This window comes from Pogona vitticeps, chromosome 15, assembly GCF_051106095.1.
Source record: "Pogona vitticeps strain Pit_001003342236 chromosome 15, PviZW2.1, whole genome shotgun sequence".
Lineage (NCBI taxonomy): Eukaryota > Metazoa > Chordata > Lepidosauria > Squamata > Agamidae > Pogona > Pogona vitticeps.
The window spans coordinates 9,930,569-9,955,445 of record NC_135797.1 but is presented as its reverse complement, the minus strand read 5'-3'; the positions used below and the strand labels follow the sequence as shown (position 1 = coordinate 9,955,445).

Below are 24,877 nucleotides of genomic sequence, written 5' to 3'. Positions count from 1 at the left end.
TGAAAACTCAATGTTTGACCCATACTCACTGCACACCTCGGTGGAGAAAAGATAACCTATGAGTTGAATTTTAGAAGAGGTTTCAGATGGGTGCCTTATTTATGAGCTCTAGAAACATGTGGAAACCACTCTGGGATTCAAATGATTTCTGTTTATGCAGACACAGAGACAGATGGTGAGAGGTTTATCATTTCAATAACGCTTCAGAAGGGATAATGATGCAAAGAAAGTCGTTTGAGGGAGTTACCTCACTGAAGGTGGGGCTACACAGGAAATGGAAGGGAAACGTAGGCAACTAGGGAGGAAATACTGGGCCCTCCTCCATGCAAAGTGGCTGGCCATTTTTAATTCATTTGCTTAAGTGAATTTCCATCTCATTTTTAAAAAGCCTTCCGGAGGAGAGCTTAGAAAACATCTTAAAGAGCCTCCAGAAACACCACATGATCTGGCAAAATAAAAAAGATATTGAGATGCAGCAAGAAAGAGGTATGGCAGCACGGTGGGTAAAGCTACAAAAAGCCTCTCCCCCTCCCTCCCGAGGTGCAAAAGGCAAACTGGTTTAACCTACGTGAGTACAGGATGCATGTAGATGTGGTATAATGGGCTGTTGGGAGAAGAGACCAGGAAAATCAGATTTATGGAGTGTCACCTATTCAGAACATGTCTCGAGGAAAAGCATCACCCTCATAGGGCCTTTCCCTTCCTGCAGCCTTCAAGATCGAACCTGGGAATCCTCTGCAAGGAGGACAGTGAAGAGAACGAGGACCCTGTCGTGTGTGCGTGCGGCGCCAACAACTCCCTTGCAAGGAAGTCGAGGAGCGGGCAGAGAAACAGATGGATCAGAAGCACAGAAACCGCCAGTCCGTCTTTTCCACCCCACCCCGGGGGGGGGGGTTTCCACCGCTGTAAAGAGAGAATGAGGACACACAACGCCGTGTTGGCCTGCTTGTAACTCCCCTGTAGATTCGCTGAATGATAACTCCCAACGCTTTTCACCTCTAGCTGCGCCGGCTGCTGGGAGTTGCGGTCTCTAGCATCCTCTCTAACAGGCTGCCTTTTGCCTGGGTATAGAAGAGAGGCCATATGGGGTACCAAATTAAGGAGGAGAACCAGGGTGGAAGGGGAGGAACCCGAGGATGATGCCGGTTGCCCCCTCCTTTTTTTTTTTTCATCCTAAACATCCCTGACAAGATGGCCATCCCCATGATCATGATGGGGAGGAGGAGAGCAAAAAAAGAAAAAGAAATCCTGGAGTAACCTGCGAGCCACCTTAATGGACTTGGGGATGAAATCCACTTCCTCGGGCTCTAAAAGAGCCTGAGGAAGGCGAATCCATCCAAGAAAGCTTGTTCCAAAGTTTTATGTTTTCCAAGGGGGGGAATCCAACGAAAAAAGGTTACCAATCATCTCGACTCTTGCATTTTTTTCCTGCCCCTCTTCGTGGGCTGGTGGGCGGTGGGCAAGGGATCCGAAGGAGATTCCCGGGAAAGAGATCCCATATAAAACATCAAAGCCCAACAAGGTCCTTGCATTCAGAGGAAAGGGGGGCAAAAAAAGGGTGTTCTCTCTCCCCCCCAAACACACACACACCCAGGGAAGTAGCGGAGAGTCTCATTCTGGGTGGGGAAAGCAGCCACGTTCAAAAGATGGGGTGAGGGCAGGGTGGGGGCAGGGCAGGGCAACCCCTCCCCCACTCCCTCTCCACACCACCCCTCCCCCCTACACACCACCCCTCCACCCCTCTCCACATCCCCTCCCCCCCTTCCACCATCTCCCCCCGTCCTCCCCCCTGGGATTCCCCCTCCCATCCCCCCCAACGCCACACGGGGGACCGAGATGATGGGATATGTAGTCCCAGCTTCTGTGGAAGGCACGAGAAGGGAAAAGGGGGGGGGGGAAGAAGAAGGAAGCCGGGCCGGCAGAGGCGAACGTGGGGGGGGGGGGGGGAAGAGGCTGTTCTCCCTTCTCTACTCACCGGTAGAGCCTCTTGGTGTGGAGCGCTTTGGCCTCCGGCTCTCCCCCGCCGCCGCCGCCGCCGCTTCCGCTTCCCTGGCTCATGGCGGCCTCGGAAGCCTCCTCCTTCTCCTCAGCAGCCCCGGCCGCCGCTCCAGGCCGTGCCGGCCCCGCCGCAAGGCTCCTCTCCGCCCCGCCGACTCAGCCCGAGCGACCGCGAGGCCTCCGCTTCCCCTTGTCTTCTCTTCTGCTGCTGCTGCTGCTCCCGGCCCTTCCTCTCGTGCGGCTTCCTCCGGTCCCGCGCCGCCGCCGCCGCCATCGCGCTCCGGCTCCCGCCTCTCTCTCGCTCTTGCTCTCGCTCGCTCCCTAGGAGGGGAGGGCCGGAGCCAGCGGGCGCCGCCGCGGCATCGACTGCGCACGCGCGCACCCCCTTACACCCCACCACTTCCGCTGCCCGATCCCGGGAGAGTACGCGCCGCTCTCGCGAGACCAAAAAATATGTATAAAGGCCCATAGAGATAAATAAATGAAAGACAAGTACCTCCGGACTAGGCGGACTTGCCCTTTGAAGTTTGATTTCAATTTTTTTTTTATTCTGATAACCCCTCCCCTCCCCGACCCATGGTTCTCAGCAGCCAATCAGAGGAACATACATATACACCAATCAATCAATCGATCAATCAGACACCAGCAATAACAATAATAATTCTAAATAATCAATCGTACAAAATAAAAGTTTATATATACACATACATACATTCATACATGTAAGCATGTGTGTACTGTATATCTATGTACGTATGTGTGTGTGTGTATATATACAGTATATATACAGTATAAACAGTATACAGTATATATATACACATACACATATACACACACACAAACACACACACATACATACATGCATACATGCGTATACATATACATACATGCATATATATACATATATACATATATGCATACATATATATGTATGTATACATGCATATATGTGTGTGTACAGTATACAGTAGACATATGTATATGTATATATGTACAGTATGTACAGTATGTATGTATGTATGTATGTATGTATGTATGTATTTATTTATTTATTTATTTATTTATTTATTTATTTATTTATTTATTTTAATGGATTGTTGTGCCCTTGTTTTTAAAATTTGTTTCCAGCATGGATTTTATTACTGACCGGTTTTTTATCCAATACTTGTTTCATTTTTTTTAAAAAAATATTTTTTTAACACTTCTCTATTTACAGTCCTGTATTACTTACTGTCTTATAGCTTTCCAATACAGTACATTGCCTTTTCCTGGGTGGGAAGCCCCTCCCCTCCCCTCTTTGGGCAAGCCTCGCGAGATCGAGGCGAAGCCCCGCGAGACTTGGCCGAGCGGCTTCCCCAATCAGGGGCGCCGAGCCCTCCTGCTCCCCATGGAGGTCGGCGGGAGGGGGGAGGGGCGGGGCGGGGAGAAGTCGCCTCAGACCACCAGGCGGGGGGGAGGGGCGGCGGCCTTCAAATAAAACTTTTATTTCCCACACATTATTCTGATGGCCAAGCGCGCGCGAAAATCAAGGATTTTGCCTGTCGTGAAAGCAATAGGGGTTTTTTTTTGCCACTAAGCCTTCCGTGGCCTCCCCTTTCCCGCCAAATCCTCACAACAGCCCTGCAGAGTAGGCTCCGAATAGGTTTCCAGCCCGAAATCACACAACCAGTGTCGTGCCACATTGTGGGATTTGAACACGAGTCTCATAGTCCAATATTCTATCAGTGGTTCCCCAAACCTTGGGGGGGCTCCAGATGTTCTCGGGACTACAACTCCCAGAAGCCTTCACCTCTGCTGGCCAGGATTTCTGGGAGTTGTAGTCCCAAGAACATCTGGATTTTTTGGGGGGGGACCCCCTGCAATACACCACACTGTCTCCACTGGATTTAGTAAGGGGGGGAGTGTCCCATCTTGGCAGGACAAAGATCCAACATCTGCACTCTTTAAATAATACAGCATAATAAGAAATCAAAATTAGGATAGGATTGGTTTGGGTGCAGAATTTAGGAGAATTTGAAGCCAGAATTTAGAAAAGTTGCTTCTTTGGATTCCAACGTGCAAAGTCTTCCCCTTCCTCTCCCGGGTTTCTGGACGTTAGGGTCCCTAAATATATATATTTCCCCCCCAGCCTCTGGTTTGATGGAAGGAACTATTTTAATATGCATTAGCATATTATTAGCAGGGACGTGGTGGCGCTGCGGGCTAAACCGCAGAAGCCTGTGCTTGCAGGGTCAGAAGACCAAGCAGTCGTAAGATCGAATCCACGCGACGGAGTGAGCGCCCATCGCTTGTCCCAGCTCCCGCCAACCTAGCGGTTCGAAAGCATGCAAATGCAAGTAGATAAATAGGGACCACTTTGGTGGGAAGGTAACAGCGTTCCGTGTCTAAGTCGCACTGGCCATGTGACCACGGAAGATTGTCTTCGGACAAACGCTGGCTCTATGGCTTGGAAACGGGGATGAGCACCGCCCCCTAGAGTCGAACACGACTGGACAAAAATTGTCAAGGGGAACCTTTACCTTTACCTTTTAGCATTTTTAAAAAGTCACCAGCCTCCTTTTAATACCATCCACGTCCCAGGGAGTGATAATAACCGTGTCCTGAAACCATCGTTCAGAATGAAACCCCTCGCCGTGCGCGATGCTTTTAACGTTGGCACATCTGGATTCTGGCGCTAGAGGCAAAGGAAAGCCGCTCACAGAAGTGCCACTCACCCTAATATTTCAGACACGTCAGGGATTGTGGGAGTTGGAGTCCAGGATCTCCAGTTGGAAGAAGCCGATGTAACTTCTGGGGGACGGAAGAACTGATCTCTGAAGAAATACCAGTCCACTCAACCAGTCGGCCTAAAAACATATGCATTTTTTACACAGGATTTGGGCATTTTAGGGGGGGAAGTGGAGACAGTAGTTTGTTTACCATGGGGTGGAATCAGGAAAAGAGAGGGGGGAAATTATTCTGATCAATAGGAGAAGTTGGAGCAGATGTTTGAAAAGTGTTAACCACTCTAATATAGATAAGACAAAGAACTACAGTACCTAGTTTTATATATAGTGCCTCACTAGACAGTTATCCCGCATGACAGTTTTTTCGCTAGACATTGACTTTTTGTGATCGCTATAGCGATTCGCAAAACAGTGATTCCTATGGGGGAATTTCGCTGGACAATGTTTGGTCCCTGCTTCGCAAAGCGATTTTTGCTAGACAAGGATTTTGACAGCTCCCTCCGCGCTTGCAAAACAGGTGTTTTCGGGACGTAAGCTTCACAAGACAGCGATTTAAACAGCTGATCAGCGGCTTTCCTACGGCCGATCTTCACTAGACAACAACGATTCTTCCCCATTGGAACACATTAAACAGGTTTCAATGCATTCCAATGGGGAAATGCTTTTCGCTAGACGATGATTTCGCTAAACAGCGATTTTAGTGGAACAGATTATCATCATTTAGCAAGGCACCACTGTATAGTCACTGCAGCCAGAATTCTTTATGCTACGAAATGGAAGGAATCGGAGATACCGAAACAAGAAGAACTCACTGAGAAGATATGGGAAGGGACAGAAACTGATATTTTATCAGAAGTGCTGAAAGACTGTCCAATACCAAAGGCAACTGAACAGTGGGATTTATTATATAAATGGCTTGAGTGTCACCAGATAGTGCTTGAATAACATTGATTTAAAGATATGACTTAAAACTTGGAGGGCAATCAAACTGTAGAAAAGCGGAAAGCTGATTTGATATTGCAACATGAATAGAGTGGACAACTGTACATTTTGTGTTCTACCCCTCCTTTTTCCCCCCATATCCCCCTTTACCTTCTGTACCCCAAGTTGTCAATTTCCAAAAAAAGTGTTATCCAGTCTATCTGGATGATTTTATCCAAGTTTTCCATGGGAACCATGTATGTGTGTCTGGCTTTCTCTCTCTCTCATGCAGACACCTGGAAGGTGGGGCTCCGGCAAGCCAACCCCTCTGGCCGGTTATTTCCTAACTCACCTGGGCTTGCCGAACAGGTTTGAAAGTCTACAGGTAAGTCCGAAAGCAGGAGTAGGCACCATCGATTTTTGTTTTAAAACCTTGTTCTACCAGGAACAGCCGTCCGAGATCCCCATCCAGATTATCCGAGCAAATTCTATTTTGTTTTTTTCCTCCCCGGGTGAACGCTGAGTGTGAAATGGGATGTTGGAAAGAACAACTGAGTGAAGCCGATAGCGATAAGTGACAAGACACTGCCAGATCCATGTTTCCGACACTCAAAGTAAGATTTTGGCACCACTTCCTTGTACCTTTCTTCCTGTTCGTGACCGTAAATTGGCTTTAGATTTGTGTTGCTGTTTTTTTCTGGCTTGTTGGGATTTCTTTACGTGTTTTCCAATGTTCTCCGTGCGGCCTGCCTTTTCCTTCTTCTGTTTTTCTCGTAGGGGAAGGATTCCTCCCCATCTGGGTTTCTAGTTTGGAGGTGAATCGATGACGGTGGGCGCATGATCAAAAATGCATAGAAAATAATGGCAAACAGATTTGGGCTTTTAAAAAAAAAAAAATTCAGGGCTGTTGGGCCACAGTGTTGACACTCCTCACATGACCACTTCTTAGGAAACAGGTCATTTCACCATAAAACTCACAAAATAATGGTAAAAAAACAAACCCTGTGGGGCATAAAATGACAGGACAGACGTAAAGACGCTTGAACAAAGCAGAGGGTTGAACTTGATGGCCTTATACATCCCTTCTAATTCTGTGATTCTGTGATTCTGTGACCAAGATTACAAAACTAGGATTAAGCCTATTGTGCTCAATGGGACCCGCTTCTGGGCAAACCTGTTCAGGATTTCATTGTTAATTAACTCCTTCAAAAATCAAAGGTAGGAATCTTTCCGTAAATATTCAAAAACAGTGAGATGTAGATTGGAGAAATACACTCCAAGCTCTTGAGTAAATAATGTTTAATGTTTTTTGTAGTGTGCAGAAGCTTCCTATCTCACTAGCAGCCTCCCGTTTTCCAGACTTCAAAACGATTTATTCCGCCGTCTTCCTGGGAAATTTTTGAGCATTCAAAAATTCAAAAAAAAAAAAAAGCCTTCGAGAATACATTTTGAGCCTTCCTTAAAAGGGGTGGGGGGAATCTTTGGCTAGTAGATACTGGATGATTGTTTTCGATGACAGTTTATGGGTACAGTCACGTACCCCCGTTATATCAGCTCTGCCATTATTTAAATCCTTTTATAAACGCCCGTTCATCAGTTCATTGGGCCAGCCGATCAGTTTTTTCCCCAATTTTGCAGGCATGACCTTTTTAAAAATTGTCTCTGTATCGCTTCAAATCCTTATCATTTCGGCATATGCCCTTTGGCTGCCGTGACCACAGCATGGCCACTGTGCATATACCCCCATTTTTGTAATTTAGAAAAAATTATTTGCAATAAATTGCTTACTTCTTTATATATATTTTTTCTGTACACCAGTTTACCAATGTGTCACTTACCCATTGTCTTCCCTATCATAGCCACCGTCCCTACCTGTGTATGGCTTATAATTAATTCCCCTGCCCCTAGCTTGTCGACAACAGTTCTGGTGTGTTTTAATGCTGCCCTAGATTTATCTAGTGACAGATACCACCAGGGCATGCATCGGCTAACGGTTGGAAGTGACAGGAAAATGGCATATATATGCCGCTTTGGCAATAGATCATCAACGAATATATATATTTTTAAAGAACATTTTTCGGGTCAAGAGGACCCAGACGAACAGGAAGGGAAATGAATCGATTCAGATGAAACGGCACATGGGAATCCTACGGGATCAGTACAAATAGTAAGAAATGCACAAGTTCAACGGAAGGCATGTGAACGGGACCAACAGTATGTATCCCACATACAAATATATTGAAAAATATGTTTAAAGAGGAGGAGAAAAATGGTTCAAATGGTCCCTGTGATTAGGCCCTTAGAATATCAATAGGGAGATATTTTGCCGCTGTTTGTAGAGGTGGAAAATTATGTGTATACACAGCAGTAGCTATGTAGTAGCCAGTACTACATGTGTAAAATGGGAGCAAGCCCATCCTGCAAAACGTAACTGGCCTCCTTCTGCTTATCTGGAGAGATGTAATTATACAACATGGCGCTTTCACCAGATAGTTGTACATGGAAACACAACCCCCATCTGACACCTTAGTGTGCTATGCATGCATCATAGGGAGTTCTTACTGTTATACTTTAAGATATACCTAGTCTAAGATTGCTATTGTGGGTTTTCATTGTCTTTAACCATTGCAGTGGTGAATGGTCAGTACACAGAATAAAATGTCTTCCCCAGATGTAAGGCTTGGCCTTCTGGATCGCATAGACTATGGCCAAACACTCCTTCTCCACGGTTGCCAAATGTCTCTCACCTTTTTGAAGTTTCCTACTCAGGTAGGACACTGGATGTTGGTCACCATTCTCATCCTCCTGGCACAGAACTGCTCCTACCCCGCTGTTAGACGCATCGGTGTAGATGATGAACTCCCGGTCGAAGTCTGGAGCACGCAGGACAGGATAGTTGATTAACGCCTCCTTCAACCTCTGGAACGCCGCCTCACAGTCGCTGGTCCACGGGATGCGGTCATCAGCCTTCTTCCTCGTCAGATCGGTCAGCGGAGCCGCAATCTCGCTAAACCTCGGGATGAACTTTCTGTAGTAGCCCACCAACCCAAGAAATGATTTGACTTTTTTCTTGGTGTTGGGTTTAGGCCAATCACGAACAGCTTCTATTTTGGCCTCCAGGGGTTTTATCATTCCTCCCCCTACCATGTGACCCAAGTATTTTATTTCTGGGCTACCCAGCTGACACTTGCTGGCCTTTACTGTTAGCCCTGCTGCACTTAACCTCTGCAGCACTAACTCCAGGTGTATCAGGTGATCTTCCCAGGTATTACTGAAGATCCCTATGTCGTCAATGTAGGCCACTGTAAAGTCACTGAGCCCTGCCAAGGTCTGGTCCATCAGCCTTTGGAATGTGGCTGGTGCATTTCTGAGACCAAAGCTCAGGACCCGAAACTCATAGAGACCAAAAGGGCTGCAAAAGGCAGTCTTTTCTTGATCCCTGGGATCAATTCTTAATTGCCAATATCCCTTTACCAGGTCCAATGATGAGATGAACCGACAACCCCCTATGGTTTCAATCAGGTTGTCTAGCCTGGGCATTGGGTAGGCATCAGGAGTGGTTACACGGTTTAATTTCCTGTAATCAACACAAAACCTAATGCTCCCATCAGGCTTGTCCACAAGGACTATCGGAGAGGACCAAGGACTAGAAGAGGGGACGATTATGTTCTCCCTCAGCATCTCGTCCAGCTCCTTCCGCACCTTGTCCCTATAGGGTCCCGTTACTCGGTATGGGGATACTGCCTGCGGGGGTGCATCCCCTGTGTGGATCCGATGCATCACTCCCTTCACTATCCCCGGCTTGTTGGAAAACACCTGTTGATATTTACTGAGCAGCATTTTTAGCTCTTGCTGCTGGTCTTGGGTGAGTGCAGGACTGATCTTTACCTCCTCTGGGTTGTATTTTACTTCCCCTCTACCCTCCCAGAAGGGTAATTCAGCTTCCTCACTCTCAGCTGCTTTTATCGCAAATAGAACCCTCTGTTCCCCTCTGTAGTAGGGTTTTAGGGCATTCACATGAACCACCCTCCTTGCTTGGTTCTCCTCCTGCTCTATTAGGTAGTTCAGGTCTGACATCTTGGAAATGACCCTATATGGTCCTGCCCATTTGAGCTGCAGTTTATTCTCTCTGCAGGGCCTAAGCCAAAGCACTTCCTCCCCTGGGTCAAAGTGCCTCTCTCTAGCTTTGTGGTCATACCATGTTTTCTGTCTGACCTTCTGAGCTTGCAGGTTTTCTGCTGCCAGCTCTAGATTTCTCTTTAGGTCATTCATCAAGGTGTCTATGTACGTCACAACGTCTTGTGGGTCATCCTGGGTGATCTGCTCCCAATTTTGTTTGATCAAATCAAGGGGCCCTTTCACCCTTCTCCCAAATAAAAGTTCAAATGGACTGAACCCGGTACTGGCTTGTGGCACTGATCGATAAGCAAACAAAAGGGATTGCAGCTTCTGGTCCCAATTGTTTGGATTCTCTGCCAAGTAAGCCCTAATCATGCGCATTAGAGTCCCATTGAACTTCTCAGTTAACCCATTACTTTCAGGATGATAAGCAGTGGTTTTGTTCACCCCTAAGTGTGCAGCAAACATGTCAGAGTGACCCCTTTGTAAGATCATGGGGCGATACTTTTCAGGTACCACCAGCTGACTTCTGATCCCATCTCCCCCTTTTGAGATATTCCTCAGGTTTCTCTATATAAAATCCCCTTTTCCTCCAGAAATCTCACTGGGGTTTCAGGTGTTAGCTGGGCATCAGTCACCTGTTCAAAACACTTTTGGAGAGTGGCGTCTGCCTTTTGCTCCTGTCCAAATCTGCTGTCTGTGGTTAAGGTTTCCACCACAGCTTCTGAACTCCCCTCTGCTTCCGTCTCTGGCTCATCATTACCCCCCTGAACTGTCCCTGTGGTGGCTTGTGAGCGTGTAATCACTAGCACCCGTTTCACATGTTCAGCCAGGTCATTTCCCACGAGCACGGCTGCTGGCAGAGTCGATGAAATCGCTAGCCGCCAATCTCCCCTCCAGCCTTGAAAGTTGACAGGTACCTCCGCGACTGGGAGTGAGATTATCTGCCCCTCAATCCCTGCTACCTTTATGCTCTCATTTGGGATTATAAACTCCCTAGGGATGATATCTGGATGGCACAGGGTTACCTGGGAACAAGTGTCCCGCAGCCCCCTATACTGACGGTCAAGTATTCCTACGTCCACCCCTGCTGTCTCAAACAACTGAGAATCTGTTTTTATCAGCAAGCAGCGCTTTACCTCTATAAGAGGACCATTTTCCTCAGCCTGATCAGTATAGGTAGCTGTTCCAGACTGAGTAGTCATGGCAACCGGCTCCCTCAGTGACACTGAGCCTTGCTCTTTCTGGACACAGAACACAGCTTTTGGCTTGGTCCCACTAGCATCCTGAGGCACCATTCCTTTTAGCTGCTTTAATTTCTCACAATCTGAGATTAGATGGCCCTTTCCCTGACAGAAATAACATTTTCTGGTGTATTTTGATTCTCTCTCATCTTGTTTTGGTTTTCCCTCCAAAATCTGAGGTCTTTGTTTCATGTCTGAGGGCTTCCCTTCACCATGGGCCCCTCCCCCTTGCTGGCTTTTCCCTGGTCCCTGAGAGTACTTGCTGTAGGTTTCTTTGGGTTTACCTACAGATTTCCCCTCACCCAAGGGCTTTCTTATTTGGGAAATAAAATCTGCGATCTCTGCGGCTGCTGCCACAGATTTCGGTTTCCTCTCCCTCACCTGGAATTTCAATTCCCCCTGCAGGACTGAATAGAACTGTTCCAGTGCTATCAAGTCTTTAAGCTGCTCATAGGTCTCTGTTCCCTCCTGCGATAGCCATTTCTCAAGCAGCCTCACCAATTGGGCCCCCACTTGGGCAAAAGTCTGCTCTGGTTTCTTGGTGAGGAACCTGAACCCTTGTCTCAGCTGCTCTGCATTTATCCCATGTCTGGCAAAGACCAGTTTTTTAAACTCTGCAAAATCTTTCATCAGTTCCTCAGGCATCTCGGCATAAACCTCAGCCAGGCTACCACTGATTAAAGATCGCATGATGGTCATCTTCTCAGTTTCCCTCACTGAGAAGTCCACAAACGCTCTTTCCACTAAGGAAAAGAACACCTCAGGACAATCTCCCTTGTGGTACACAGGGAATTTCTTCAGGTCAGCTTTAGACAGTTGGCCTCCCTCAGAATCCCTATTGTTATTATTGTTCTGATTCATCAGTTCCAATTTTTTTAATTCAAACGCCATTTTCTCTCTCTGCAATTCCCTCTCCATTTCCATTCTCTCTCTCTCTAATTCAAATTGCCGCTGTTTCTCTCTTTCCCTTTCCTCCATTTCCCTCACCCTCAGTTCATGCTGTTGGGCTATGAGTATTTTTCTGAGCTCTGGGTTCTGTTCTCCTGTGCTATCACCTTGCACTGAGCCAAATTCATCCTCAGAACCTTGGTCAATCTGGGGGTCTTTCACTTCACCCATGTCTGCTACTTGGCTTCGAGTCAAGGGCATAATCCCCCCTCAGAACAGGCTGCTTTAAAAAGTCAAGCCTCAAAATAAAACGACCACTTTTTTCCTTTTGCCTCAGAACCAGCTCCCCCTAGAGATTGCTGCTGTTCTTCAGCACTTAAATTGCAACAGTATCGAGTCAGAGCCTACCCCCCTCTGCTGGGCCTCTCAGCTGGCAAGCTAGCTCGCTGTTGCTACGCAGTTTTGCCTCAGCGTTTTCCCGCCAAAACTAGGCTGCCTCAGAGCACCTTAATCTAAGTCTCCCCAGTTGGCACGTTCTTCTACTAGCGCACCTCCCCGTGAGGTACACCTAGAAGATTACCTACGCGCCTCAGACTGTCCCTGACTAGACCCCCCTTGCTCTGGGCACACTTGCCAAGGCTTTGCTGGACCGCTGGACAACTGGACCAGTCGTATCCCACACGCTGGACACCAATCAATGTGACAAACCCAGACCTACTGGGACCTGTCACACAGTTACACTAAGCTGCCACCAACCATTCCCTTTAGGAAGTCACACAGACCAGGGATGGATTTTTAAACAATAAAAGAATAAGGTTTATTTTAAATACACACAGGGAAAAATAAACAATCAGGTGAATAGGATAAAGTAACGTGGCTTATTCTCACTCATACAAGCATACAGTTTGGTTCACCCAGAACCCTTAACTTGAAGCACAGACCCTGAACCTATCAGTTCTGGCTAACCAACAGACACCTGAACCTATCAGGTTGGTACTCTGACACACAGAAGTACCCTGTCTGACACACAGACTCCCACAACAGCTTCTTCTTCCCAGCTGCTGCTTCGTCACAACCCAGTGTCTCTCAGTGTCTGTCTCAGCATCTCCCTTTCACCACACAGGCATCACATATTTATACAGTACAGCCCCTCCTCCTGATGTCCCGCCTTCCACTCCCCATAGGATGGAACTTTCCCTCCAAACCCATGACAGACAGGTAACATCAGTGCTGTTATGTAACAGGCATGTGAACGGGACCAACAGTATGTATCCCACATACAAATATATTGAAAAATATGTTTAAAGAGGAGGAGAAAAATGGTTCAAATGGTCCCTGTGATTAGGCCCTTAGAATATCAATAGGGAGATATTTTGCCGCTGTTTGTAGAGGTGGAAAATTATGTGTATACACAGCAGTAGCTATGTAGTAGCCAGTACTACATGTGTAAAATGGGAGCAAGCCCATCCTGCAAAACGTAACTGGCCTCCTTCTGCTTATCTGGAGAGATGTAATTATACAACATGGCGCTTTCACCAGATAGTTGTACATGGAAACACAACCCCCATCTGACACCTTAGTGTGCTATGCATGCATCATAGGGAGTTCTTACTGTTATACTTTAAGATATACCTAGTCTAAGATAGAACCAAAAAAAGAAAACGTTTTTCGAACTGCAGTGTGTAGAGTCCCCAGCCAATCCAAGGATGGAGTGAGCTAATTTTAGACGCCTGCCTTTTCTAGATGGTACTGTGCATCTGTTACTTGACTTCCTTTAATAATGAGGTGAGTAAACCCGTTCTTTTAATCTTCCAAAGCCCACTTTTTCACTTTGGAGATTGCTTGACGTCTGCCCGCAATCTTTCCTGGATGGTCTCATGGATATCCTTCTCGTTAACAAAAACATAGGATCATGGAGTTGGAAGGGGTCCTATAAGGTCATCGAGTCTGACCCCCCCGCTCAAGGCTGGAATTCAAATCAAAGCAGATCTGGCCGAGGGTGGTGCAATTTTCTCTTGAACGCCTCCAGCGTTAGAGCGCTCAGCGCCTCCCGAGGTCATCGGTTCCGTTGTCCTACTGCTCTAACCGTCAAGACGTTTTTCCTGATATTCAGCCTAAACCTGGCTTCTTATAGCACCTTAGGAGATGCCCTAAGAGGAAAGTACCAAGAAATTAAGGCCGCACTTCTGTTTCGAGATGCCGGGAAGTGAGTCTGATTTCATTAAATGGAATTTACCACCTGCTAAGTTCCTGCAGTTTAGGAGTTATGGGAAGATCAAGCCATAGGGTTCCCCAAGAGATGTTTGTGCAGGCATGATCCGTGTAGCGTTCAAAGGAATAAAATTTGCACTGGTGGTCCCAGAGGGATTTCCAGATGTGGAAGGAAGTCAAGGTAATGGTTACAGTGCTGGTTCACCTTCTTTCTCTTCTTCCTTCATGCCAAAATAAGGAAATGTTCAAGTCGATCTGGGTTTTAGTTCCTGAGCAGATGATGCCTGTCTCATCGCTGCTGCGTAATTGCTGCCTACCTAGTCTGGTCGGATCTGGTCTTAAAGAATCTGGCAACCCATCTGAACGTTTATTGATTCTGTTCTAGGCTTTACCTTGTTAAATTTCTCGTGTAAAAGATTAACTTGGGCATTGCAGTTCCTTTGCTGATGTGATGGTTGAGAAAGAGAATATGTTGGCAGTGCTGATAATTTTGTACTGTTAATATTTTCTTTGCTCGATGGCTAAAACAATCCTTCATGTTGTGTACACTGGGACGTCTTTAAAACCAGTTTACTGCCTATATTTTTTTTCATCCCTTGGTAGATCAAAGTCCAACGCAGTAAGATGCAGAGAGCCGACAGTTTCCTGGGCAGCCACTTCCATTTTGTAATTCCACCAACAGTTATTTAACCATCTTGGATAATCGGTACTTTCAGAAAAGAAAATCTGATCATGGAAATCTAGCTTGTTAACCTTGCAGGAGATGCAAAGCTGTTGAACAGCAACTTGGAGTGTCTCAAAAAAAAGTTAGGGGCCCAAGATGGCAGCGGTTGCTCCTTCTGAGGAAATGGGGATGGTGGTCTTGAGAAATGATTCATTCGGGAACCGAGCAGCCCCAAATTATACCCAACACAGTTTTGAGAATCCCGAGATGACTTTGCCATGGGATCAAGGCAAGGAAAGCGTGATGATTGAGACACTGGAAGCAGACCCAAGGCCTAGTCCTGAAGGAAGCCGAGGAGAGACTACCGTGGGTCCTGCTGTGGATGATGATGATGATGAAGCTTTCGCCCGATTCCCTTCCACCGTGACCGCCAAAGAAGAGGACAACGACAGCAGCAACAGGACGCCCAAGGTGGCATCTCATGTCTTCATCCCGATTGACCCTCGTTGCATCGAATGCCCTCCGACGCAGAACGAACACAAAAAGAAGCAACGGGAACGCGAGGAGGAGATCATGCATTGCGAGAAAGAGAAAGGAGACCTTGAGAAGCAGAACTTCATTTCCCGTGGCTACTCGTCCCGCTTTGATGACTTGCCCGGTGACAACGGAGAACCGCCCAAGAAGAGGCATGCCGAGAAGCTGCCCTGTCTCCAGAACGGCAACTGTAGCTCAGGCAAACTCAAGGCGGTTGCCTCCATGACGACAGCCATGGTCATTTTTCCTTGTCTCCTTTATGGCGCATATGTCTTCCTGCCCTTTGACACGCCACTAATGCCAACCATGAGTTCTCGCCTGGTTTATACGCTTCGTTGTGGGGTTTTTGCCACGTTCCCAATCATAGTAGGTGAGTGGAGCTACGTCGTCTGCCCCTGTTGCTCTGGAGGGGAAAGGGTGGTTAAAAGGGACTCTTCCCAGCTAATAGAAAGCAACCCTTCCTACTGATTGGCACCCTGTCTCCTAAACCTAGGTAGGGGGTCCAGAGAAGGCTGTAAGTAAGGCATGCTGGGGAAATAAGATTAGGCATCCTTCGGTCTCGAGAGACTATGGCCACGTGCTCTGCATGGAGGACTTGGAACAGCGTCTAGTGTGGCTGAGAAGGCCAATTCGAGAGTGACAATCCCTTCCACACTAAAGACAAATCCAATCTGTCCCCTGTCCAGCTCCCTGATTTTGCTGCTTTCATGACTGCCTCTTTGCCTCGGCCTGCTGGACAAGGGTCTCTTCAAATTGGGAGAGGGCAACGTCTGCCTCCAGGCTGAACGCTCAGATGTCAAGGTTTCCCATCTGTTGAGGTTCATTCCCAAGGCCTTCAGATCCCGCTTGCAGATGTCCTTGTATCGCAGCTGGGGTCTCCCTCTTCCATCCATTCTTCAGCGGTCACCCTTCTTTATGGTCCAGCTCTCGCTTCCATACATTGGTAATTCCACCTAGTTCTAACCAAAAACAAAGAGCTTTTGGGTGGATTAATTGACTGGTAGCTCTGTCACGCTCTCCGTGGAATAGGAGATGCCAGGGCTGATCTCTGCCTTGTCTAAAAAAATGTCACAACTAGAGAAGCAGCTCCATCTGGGAGAGAGGGAAAGCCTTCTTCAAAAAGGGTCAGAGAGCCTCTCATGCCCACAAATGGGCTGGTGGGATTCTGCCACTGTAAAGCCGACTCTGAATCCAAGCATACCAAGCCATGTTTGTTATCCGAGGAACCTCTAACTTGCCTGGAGGTTGCCTTAAGAGATTTGAAAGGGCACAGGCCGTCTCTGGCAAGAGATGTTGCTCTTCTTCCCATCAACCAGAGTGGCCGACCAGACCAGATGGGCGCAATACAAATCAAATCAAATAAATAAATAAACAAACCACATCTGTCTGGACAGTGGCTTGAAATGGTGATAAGCGTCCCAGGTCGGCTGTCTCTGCGAGTATCGCTCACTCTCTTTAGCATAGAGCTTGAAGAAGAGCTAATGTGTCGTCGTGGTTAAAGTACTGGATTCGAATTCAGGGAGGCCTGGGTTCAAATCCCACACTTTGTCATAAAATGGCCTTGAGCTAGTCAAATTCCTGTAAAGCCTACATGACGCTTGGAAGCATAAACCTATGAGAAAGAGACATACGTCCCCTTTAGTTTTTTGGTGAAGGAATAGGGTGTAGATGTAGCAGACGAACAAGGAAATTAAAAAGGAAAAAAATAGTAGTGTTATACACAGACCTGGCCTCGTGACGTTTCGCCTGCGTACTGATGTGCCTTCTCTCGTCTAGGAATGGTAGTGTACGGGGTGTCCCGGCTCTGCTTCTCCTCCTTGCAGGCTTTCGGCGAGTTGCACAGGGAGGTGGAAATCCACCGGCGCTACGTCTCCCAGTCCGTCCAGCTCTTCATCCTGTACTTCTTCAACATCGCCGTCCTCTCCACTTATCTGCCCCAGGAAGCCCTGAAGCTCATCCCCCTTCTGACAGCGCTCTTCGCCATTTCACGGTAAGAGAGGCTCCCTCACGCTGGACGACTGACCTCCTTCGGCCCCAAGGACTTCCGTCCAGTCTCCAGACCTTGCTCTCTGTGTGTGTGTGTGAGAAGTGTTTTTAAATAGGGGTGGGGAGGAAATGGGGAAATGGGAAAACAGGGGTGGGGAGGAAACACTGCTAGGTATTCCATTCCCTTCTAAACAAGGTACAGCCCCCCTGGCCATTTTTTAAATTTTGTTTTTTTAAGACGAAAATAAAAATGTTGCTAAAGACCTGCTATATTTTAATGTGATCTTTCATGGACAAGTCCATTTCATCGGACGTAACAGCGGGACTACATGACAAATATTTAGACGTGGCCCCAAATCAAGAGATTGTGTTTGGACACGAATTGTTGATCTGGCAATTACCTTGTAAAACCCTTGTTGCTATTTCCAGTGGACATGTCCACAAAAGATGGTCCTAAAATATAGCAGTTCAATCCTCAAGGTGCCACAAAGTTTTTGTACTATTTATTTTTATAACTATAAACATACAATTGATTTTAAAAAACAACAGATTTTTTTTTTAATGAATGGGTTTGTGAGCCAAAATCCAGCCGAGGAAAAAAAACACGTATGGGGGGAGCAGTCATGCAGAGGTTCGCCTCCTCTCTACAGCGGTCTGCGATGCACCCAGTTTCATAACCAGCTGGAGAAGGGAGTGCCCGGACGATGTCCCTTCGGTGGTTGTGCAAATGAATAGGATTCTGGACTTGCTTTTGGTCCCCTTTTGGTGACACAAGAGTTGGTACAGCTCCTAAAGGGACCCAGCATGGGTGAAATGGGTCCCCCTCCCCCAGGCTGCGAAAGTGGCCCACTTCGCCCTACGGCGTGATTTTGTGAGCCGTGTCTTGAAGCTGGAAGGACGTTGATTTTTTTCCAGCGCATGGATCCTAGCACAAACGTCAGGCTCATCAAGGTGTCGTCCTGCACCGAAGGAAGTCGGAGTCTGGATGGGAGACTACTGATGAACTCACGGTGAAGACACAGAATATACGGATATATAAAAATTAATGGTATTTTCCCAACTCTTAGATTAGGCACCCTTCAGTCTCCAGAGACTACAATATCGTGCTCTGTATGGACGACTTGGCACTATATGCTTAGCGATGGTTGTTGTGGGTTTTTCGGGCTCTTTGGCCATGTTCTGAAGTTTGTTCTTCCTGACGTTTCGCCAGTCTCTGTAGCCGGCATCTTCAGAGGACTGGAGTAGGAACTCTGTCCATGCTCTGTTGCTGTTTGTTGGATAGTTGAGTATTTATAGCTGTGGGAAAAGCTTTAGTCCTTTTCAGGAGATAGGGTGATGATGGTGATCAGCATGTTTTTGTTGTGGATGTATTGTTGTGATAAGGGGGAGAGATTATCTGTCACTGTGGTTGATGGGTCTCTTTAGCTGGTCTCTTTTGTGCAATGATCCCTGGTCCTCTGAAGAGGCCAGGCCACAGAGACGGGCGAAACGTCAGGAAGAACAACCTTCAGAACACAACCAAAGAGCCCGAAAAACCCACAACAACCATCGGATCCTGGCCGTGAAAGCTAAGAGCACTTGTTTGTGATTCTCCTCTGGGCTGTCAACTCAGACCCAGCCCTGGGGTCTAGCGAGGACAGAATAACCAGTTGAAGGTGACCAAAGCAAGATTCATGAATCACTGGCCACTGGACGGTGGATCTCCTGTTGCACAAACCAACTGTCTAACCTCTATGGCTGTTATTGGAGTTGGTTCATTGTGCACCACTGGTAATCAGATGGGGCAGGATCCGACTGCTTTCTCCTGCCAGCTGACTATTGAAATCAGTACCTTACCTAATGCATAGATGGCCCGGAAGATCCGTATTTACTCCCCAGGTGCACCGGGCATCCAGAATGACCAGACAGGACATCTGATCCCTCTCAAGACTGGAGACAGTAGCCTGTAAATAATATCTGTGGGTGAGGTTCTGCAGGTTGGTTCAGGCAGCTCAGATATCACCAATTTCACTAGTTTTCTGTGTTCTTCTGTTGTTCTATTCCCTTGTTCAGTTTGAATGGGGAAAGTGGTGCCCCGCTAGACGCTTACCCCGCATGACGTCAAAATCGCTTTATGATGAGTTTTTTGCAATCGCTATTGCGATCGCAAAACGATGGTTCCAATGGGTTTTTTTTCACTTGACGCTGATTAGGAGCCTACTTCGCGAACCGTTTGTTCGCTAAACAATGATGTTTCTGGGTCCGCAAAATGGCTTCCCTCCCTTCGCAAAATGGCTGCTTTCCGGACCCCTGCTTCGGAAGACAGCTATTTTAAACAGCTAATCGGCGGTTCTCTATGGACGATCTTCGCTGGACAATGAGGTATTTCCCCATTGGAACGCATTAACCGGTTTTCAATGCATTCCAATGGTTTTTGTGGTTTTTGTTTTTTGTTTTTGTTTTTGTTTTTTGCTTGACGATGATTTTGCTTAACAGCGATTTTCCTGGAACTGATTATTGTCGTCAAGCGGGGCACCACTGTAAATGCAGATCATTGGGACATAGGCAGTGCATGGAAATTTGACTTTGTTGCATTACAGCTTCTAGAATTCCCCCGTACATGATCGTTGGGGCTGAGAGATTCTGGGAGTTAATGATAATCATAATCATCACCATCTTGAAACTGCAGAGCTTTGAGGGACCCTGTGGGTCAGTCTCTGAGATATACTTTAAAAAGAAGTAAATTTCCCCATCTCAGGATTTAGACCCTTGAGTTTTAATGGAAAGGGGGGGGACACACACAGGGTCCTTCTGCACAATTGGAAGACAAAGGTAAGTGATACCTTTGTGTCTTTCTAAATCATTCAGCAATTCATACACCTGATCACCCTGTATCAAAGCACAGAGTGCTCTTTTGCCTGGGAATAGAGGTACACAGAAATGTGGCCAACCGCTCTCAGAGAAGGGATAGAATTTAGTCCTCATACTGTACTAGGTAAATCAGCTGCAGCCAAATTAAAAGTATTACCATTGAAGATGAGCTATAGCGGGTCTGGTGAGCTATTGAGGGTAGCTGCCATAATCTTACAAAAAGAGAGAGAGAGAGAGAGAGAGAGAGAGAGAGAGAGAGAGAGAGAAATGTCATATGGTCTTTTGTACACCGTCTGAATGTAGAAAATACACCTTTATGAGATCGCTGAAAAATTTTTAAATAAATATAAACTAGCTTTTGACTCTGTGGGTATTAATCAGATTGAGAAATTCTTCATACTGAGTTTTTGGCATTTCTAGTGATTCATTCAAAAGGCCTAGCAATAGTTTCATAATTCTAAAGCAAACCTATCTTTTAAACATGCAATATGTCAATTTTTAAAATTTGTATATATATGTAAATTATTCAAATTTAAAAGTCAGCATAAAAATATCAAACAGAATAGAAGAATTCTGTAACCATAGTACAACCATTTATGGAGGTAAGAACACATATCTGAACTAAAGCTTATTGCTGATGGAATTTCTAGTTAAAAAAATTGATTGATTTATTTATTTTTCTCCTGCTTTTCTCCCCAAGGCAGCAGATGGTTGAGAACATATGTAGGACCCCTCTATCAATGGGATAAGCATCTGTGCTTTCTGAAAATATTAAAGATATTAGAAGAAAAAACATAAATACTGTAGACATTTCCACAATGTAATTACCAGAACTGGTCAATAGAGGGAGACAGAGACCATGCTATGTCTAGGGTTCACTAGTATCCATGTTTTTTGGCATCCACGGAAAGATTTGAAAATGATCCCCAGTGAATACAGGGGTCCTAAGGTATATACCTTATTTTTCCGTGTATAAGACTATACTTTTGAATCTTTAGACTAAAAATTGAGGGTCGTCTTATACACGGAAGTAAGCTGAGGAGAGAACAAAAACAAGTGGAGGGGAAAGCAGGGATCAAAGCGATCCTGCAGCGCTTTGATCCCTTTCCCCCTACAATTGCTAAGCCCCACTTAGATTTCTTAATTTTGGATTAGAAAAGGGGGCGTCTTATACACAGAAAAAATACCGTAACAAATCCCATAAAAATTTCAGACAGTGTCCTTTTGGTTTTAATTTCCCTAGAGATTCCTGGTGTATCTAATGAAGGGGTTTAATATTGTAACAAAAGGATCTGGCTTTGCTTTCTCTTTGGAGAGTCTAAACTGATGTGGCAAGTGTGTGGTTTGACCCTCTTTTCTACTTTTTGTTCTCCTTCCCAACCCAATCTCCAGACTTTTCTACTGGCTGGCCTATGCGATGGGCCGTTCCTTCCGCGGTTTCGGCTTTGGCTTGACATTCCTGCCACTCCTTACCATGCTACTGTTCAACCTCTACAGTATGTTCCTTGTGGATTCGGAGAGCATGTTTGCCACAGGAGACAATAATGGTGGGTCTCCCACTGAGAAGGAGCAACATTTGGCAGGCTCTAAACCACGATATTGGGGATGAGGAAGTGGACAGTGAGAAGTCCTCGGAGCCAGAAGACGAGTCGGTGGCCCTTCTTGACTGGCAGATGGGCTCCCTCTGTTGCACAAGGATTGATCCTGTCCCTAACAAAATGGAAATATTACTTGGCTACTCAGTGGGTGCCCTTCCCACTTCCGCTTCCCAGTTCTACAGATAACTGGAGCTCAAAAGAGTAAATGAAAACTCCTTAATGACAAGAAAGGTTTGTCACCGTTTGCCCCCCTCACCCTCAATGGTGAGACCAAACTGTGCCCCAATATTCAAGCTACTCTATCTTCGTGGGAAAAGCAAAACTTAGAAACCAAGGAATAAAATATATCCTTATTGCTTAGAAAATGTGAAGAGAGTCCACTTATAAGGAACAGCGCCTATCATCGAATGAGCTACCAAAAAAGCTGGAGAGAAGCTGTGAAGAAATTAAAGATTTGGCAATGTGAAATAAATAATTCAGTTTCTGGTCTCTTCTATGTGTCTGGGAAGGTATTGAAACTTTCTACCATAGATCAAATAGTAAATAGGCATTTCACACTTTCCACTTCCCTCCTGTAACTTCAAAGGAGGACTGAGAGGAGAAGATTCTTCCATGGAATTCTGTCTTCTATCAAGGGGACTAACACCATGTGCTTTAACCCCTGACCTGAGAAAAGTAAGCTTATTTCCTTTGCCAGACATTTAGGTAGAATTGGCGGGTCAGGAAAGCTGCCTTTCATCTTGTAGAATGATCAAAGGGGATTAAGAGCAATTATGTGAAGGTGGGCTGCAGGTGCAAAATGGTTAATTTGTTAATTTTCAAATGGGAATTAGAAAACTCGACTTTTCAGCCTAGCAGACGTCTGTGGAGACCGTGCTTTCCTTCCCAGCTGCAGCGTGACTCATGAGGAGACTGTTGTGTCTCCTTTTATGCAGCTGTGCCAGGAAATGCTCTCGGAGTATGCCCCAGAACTAATCCCTCTCTCTGCTTAGATATGAATCAGATAAATTAAATGTTAATATTTTGGTGAGTTTCTGCTTGAATGCTGGTAATCCTGTAATCACATTTGGTCGTAATTTTTGAGTAGTCTTTTCCTGAAACCATTTGGAACTTTTATTCTTTAAAACGATCCTTTCTTCCCCCTTTTCTTCTTCTTTTAATAAAACTCAAAGATCATTTCAAGCAACTGTCTGGATTTTGGCTGAGAAAGAGGACGGTACTAAAAAAACCAGTCCTACCCTCAAATGCTACTGGATTTCTAATATTTTTACGGGAGTGATGTCAGCCTGACTCACATGCTTAGTGTAACCTTGGGGAATCTTCATTTTATGTTAAGCTCCAACCCTAAGTTCTCCCATCCTAAGACCAGTGAGAGACATGTGGCTGAGTGGTTATAGAAAGGGGCCTTGACAGGGGAACGGAGAAATGGTTTCACATGGTTCCCAGGTTCTGTGACAGAAAGCAATCCCATGATTTCGCTCTCATCAATTATTGGGTAAAAACTGGGAATGCGCCCCTTTTAAGTGCTGATGAAAACATCAACGCCTCACAAGACCCAGCTCTTGAATCATGTGGTATTTCTCCTCGCCATGCTACACCTGTGGCTGGCATAGTTCTCGTCATACCAATCTGGGGAGCATCCCAGCCAGTATTTCTCCACCTCCCTGCATCAGCTGTTGGGGGGTTGGCTGCATGGGGAGGCAGGGAAGCACCAGCTGGGGGGTTGGCTGCATGGGGAGGCAGGGAAGCACCAGCTGGGGGTTGGCTGCATGGGGAAGCTGACAAAAGTCCGCATAGTCAAAGCTATGGTTTTTCCAGCAGCGATGTATGGAAGTGAGAGCTGGACCATAAAGAAGGCTGATGATGTAGTGTTCCAGAGAACACATTAATTTCGTAAACCAAAGTACTGCTGTATTTTATGGTATTAGTACATTCTGGACTAAGCTAAGAGGATGTATCCTTCCAGATGTTATTGGATTACAATGCCCATCAGGCTCTAGTCTGTTTCACCACTGACGGGCAACCTCACGTTCCCCTTACTTTTTTGTAGCAGCAGGCAATGCCAAGTGCTCCAAAAACTGGAAGAGTGATTCAACACAATCATGGTTCCTATTTTCCATCTTGCTTTAGAGAAGAATCCTCCCCCCTCCTTCTCATGCTAATAATAGTGGCCTACCTCCCAGAGCTGTTGTAGGTGATTATATTTATGGGCAAAGGGGAGGAAGCACAGCTGAAGCCTTCTACGTTGAACAGAGAATCGTAGAACAATTGAGTTGGAAGGGGCTTAAAAGGACATCGTGCGGGAATCCCAGTCCAAGCAGATCGGATCCATGGTTCTCCAAGTTTTCTCTTGAAGGCCTCCAGCGCTGGAGCGCTCACCTCTTGGTGTTCCACTGTCGTACTGCTCTAATAGGACATTTTTTCCTGATATTCAAGCGAAATCCAGCTTCTTATAACTTGAGCCCAATGTGTCCTGCACTCTGGGAGGATCGAGGACAGATCCTATCCCTCCTCTGTAGGACAACCTTTCAAATATTTGAAAAGTGCTATCGTATTTATAGAATCATCATCGAGCATTGGCAGAGCATCATCCTATAAGCTCTTAATTACCCCTGGCTTCTTCAGGTCATGATATTCGTTCTATAACTTTCCAAGAAGCGCTCTGAGATCACACTCTCGTTCCCCTACCAAATTCCAATCTTGATGGCTCATAGCTAGAGATGGGGATATTCGTATTTGTATATGAATATTCATGTTTGTATACGAATATTTGTATATGAATACCCCCCCCAACAAAGGTGGACATACCGAGGATCCAGGCCCCTGGGGCCAGACCATCCACTCACCGTCTACTGTTGCTGCGAGCTCCACACTTCCTTCCTATTGCTTCGGAGTTCACAGTCTGCAAGCCACTCTTCAATTGTGCAGCGAGGCTCATCCCCCTGCCAGAGAGGGATGTGGTGGCGCTGTGGGTTAAACCGCAGAAGCCTCTGCGCTGCAAGGTCAGAAGACCAGCCATCATAAGCTCGAATCCAGGCAACGGAGTGAGTGCCCGTCGCTTGTCCCAGCTCCTGCCAACCTAGCCGTTCGAAAGCATATAAAAATGCGAGTAGATAAATAGGTACCACCTTGGTTGGA

General features: G+C 46.3%; 2 protein-coding genes across 6 annotated transcripts in view; one reads left to right on the top strand and one right to left on the bottom strand.

The window, feature by feature from the left end:
* SMG5 (SMG5 nonsense mediated mRNA decay factor) overlaps nucleotides 1–2,196 on the bottom strand; it is a 39,960-nt gene extending 37,764 nt beyond the window's left edge. Inside the window, exon 1 of the mRNA XM_072984082.2 lies at nucleotides 1,976–2,196. Coding sequence (XP_072840183.2) covers nucleotides 1,976–2,058 — 83 coding nt within the window. The 5' untranslated portion in view covers nucleotides 2,059–2,196. The remainder of the gene's footprint in view (nucleotides 1–1,975) is intronic.
* A 2,336-nt stretch (nucleotides 2,197–4,532) lies between these two features.
* TMEM79 (transmembrane protein 79) lies at nucleotides 4,533–22,921 on the top strand. 5 transcript variants are annotated; one of them, XM_020802476.3, is made up of 4 exons: nucleotides 4,533–6,259; nucleotides 14,711–15,675; nucleotides 17,082–17,295; nucleotides 20,842–22,921. In XM_020802476.3, the coding sequence occupies exons 2-4, from the start codon at nucleotides 14,928–14,930 to the stop codon at nucleotides 20,888–20,890; spliced, it is 1,011 nt and encodes a 336-aa protein (XP_020658135.3). In that variant the 5' UTR covers nucleotides 4,533–6,259; nucleotides 14,711–14,927; the 3' UTR covers nucleotides 20,891–22,921. The 5 variants fall into 5 exon arrangements, with proteins under 5 accessions (XP_020658135.3, XP_020658134.3, XP_072840227.2 ...); XM_020802475.3 differs by having other exon boundaries at nucleotides 4,536–6,259; nucleotides 21,534–22,214; XM_072984126.2 differs by having other exon boundaries at nucleotides 5,857–6,259; nucleotides 17,129–17,295; nucleotides 21,534–22,214.
* The last annotated feature ends 1,956 nt before the right edge of the window (nucleotides 22,922–24,877 follow it).

Excerpts from the sequence above, each read along its gene's own strand:
- TMEM79 (XM_020802475.3), top strand. The coding sequence starts at position 14,928 with ATGGCAGCGGTTGCTCCTTCTGAGGAAATGGGGATGGTGGTCTTGAGA. Across the intron at positions 15,676-17,081 it reads CACGTTCCCAATCATAGTAG|GAATGGTAGTGTACGGGGTG; the intron begins GTGAGTGGAGCT and ends TCTCTCGTCTAG. Across the intron at positions 17,296-21,533 it reads GCGCTCTTCGCCATTTCACG|ACTTTTCTACTGGCTGGCCT; the intron begins GTAAGAGAGGCT and ends CCCAATCTCCAG.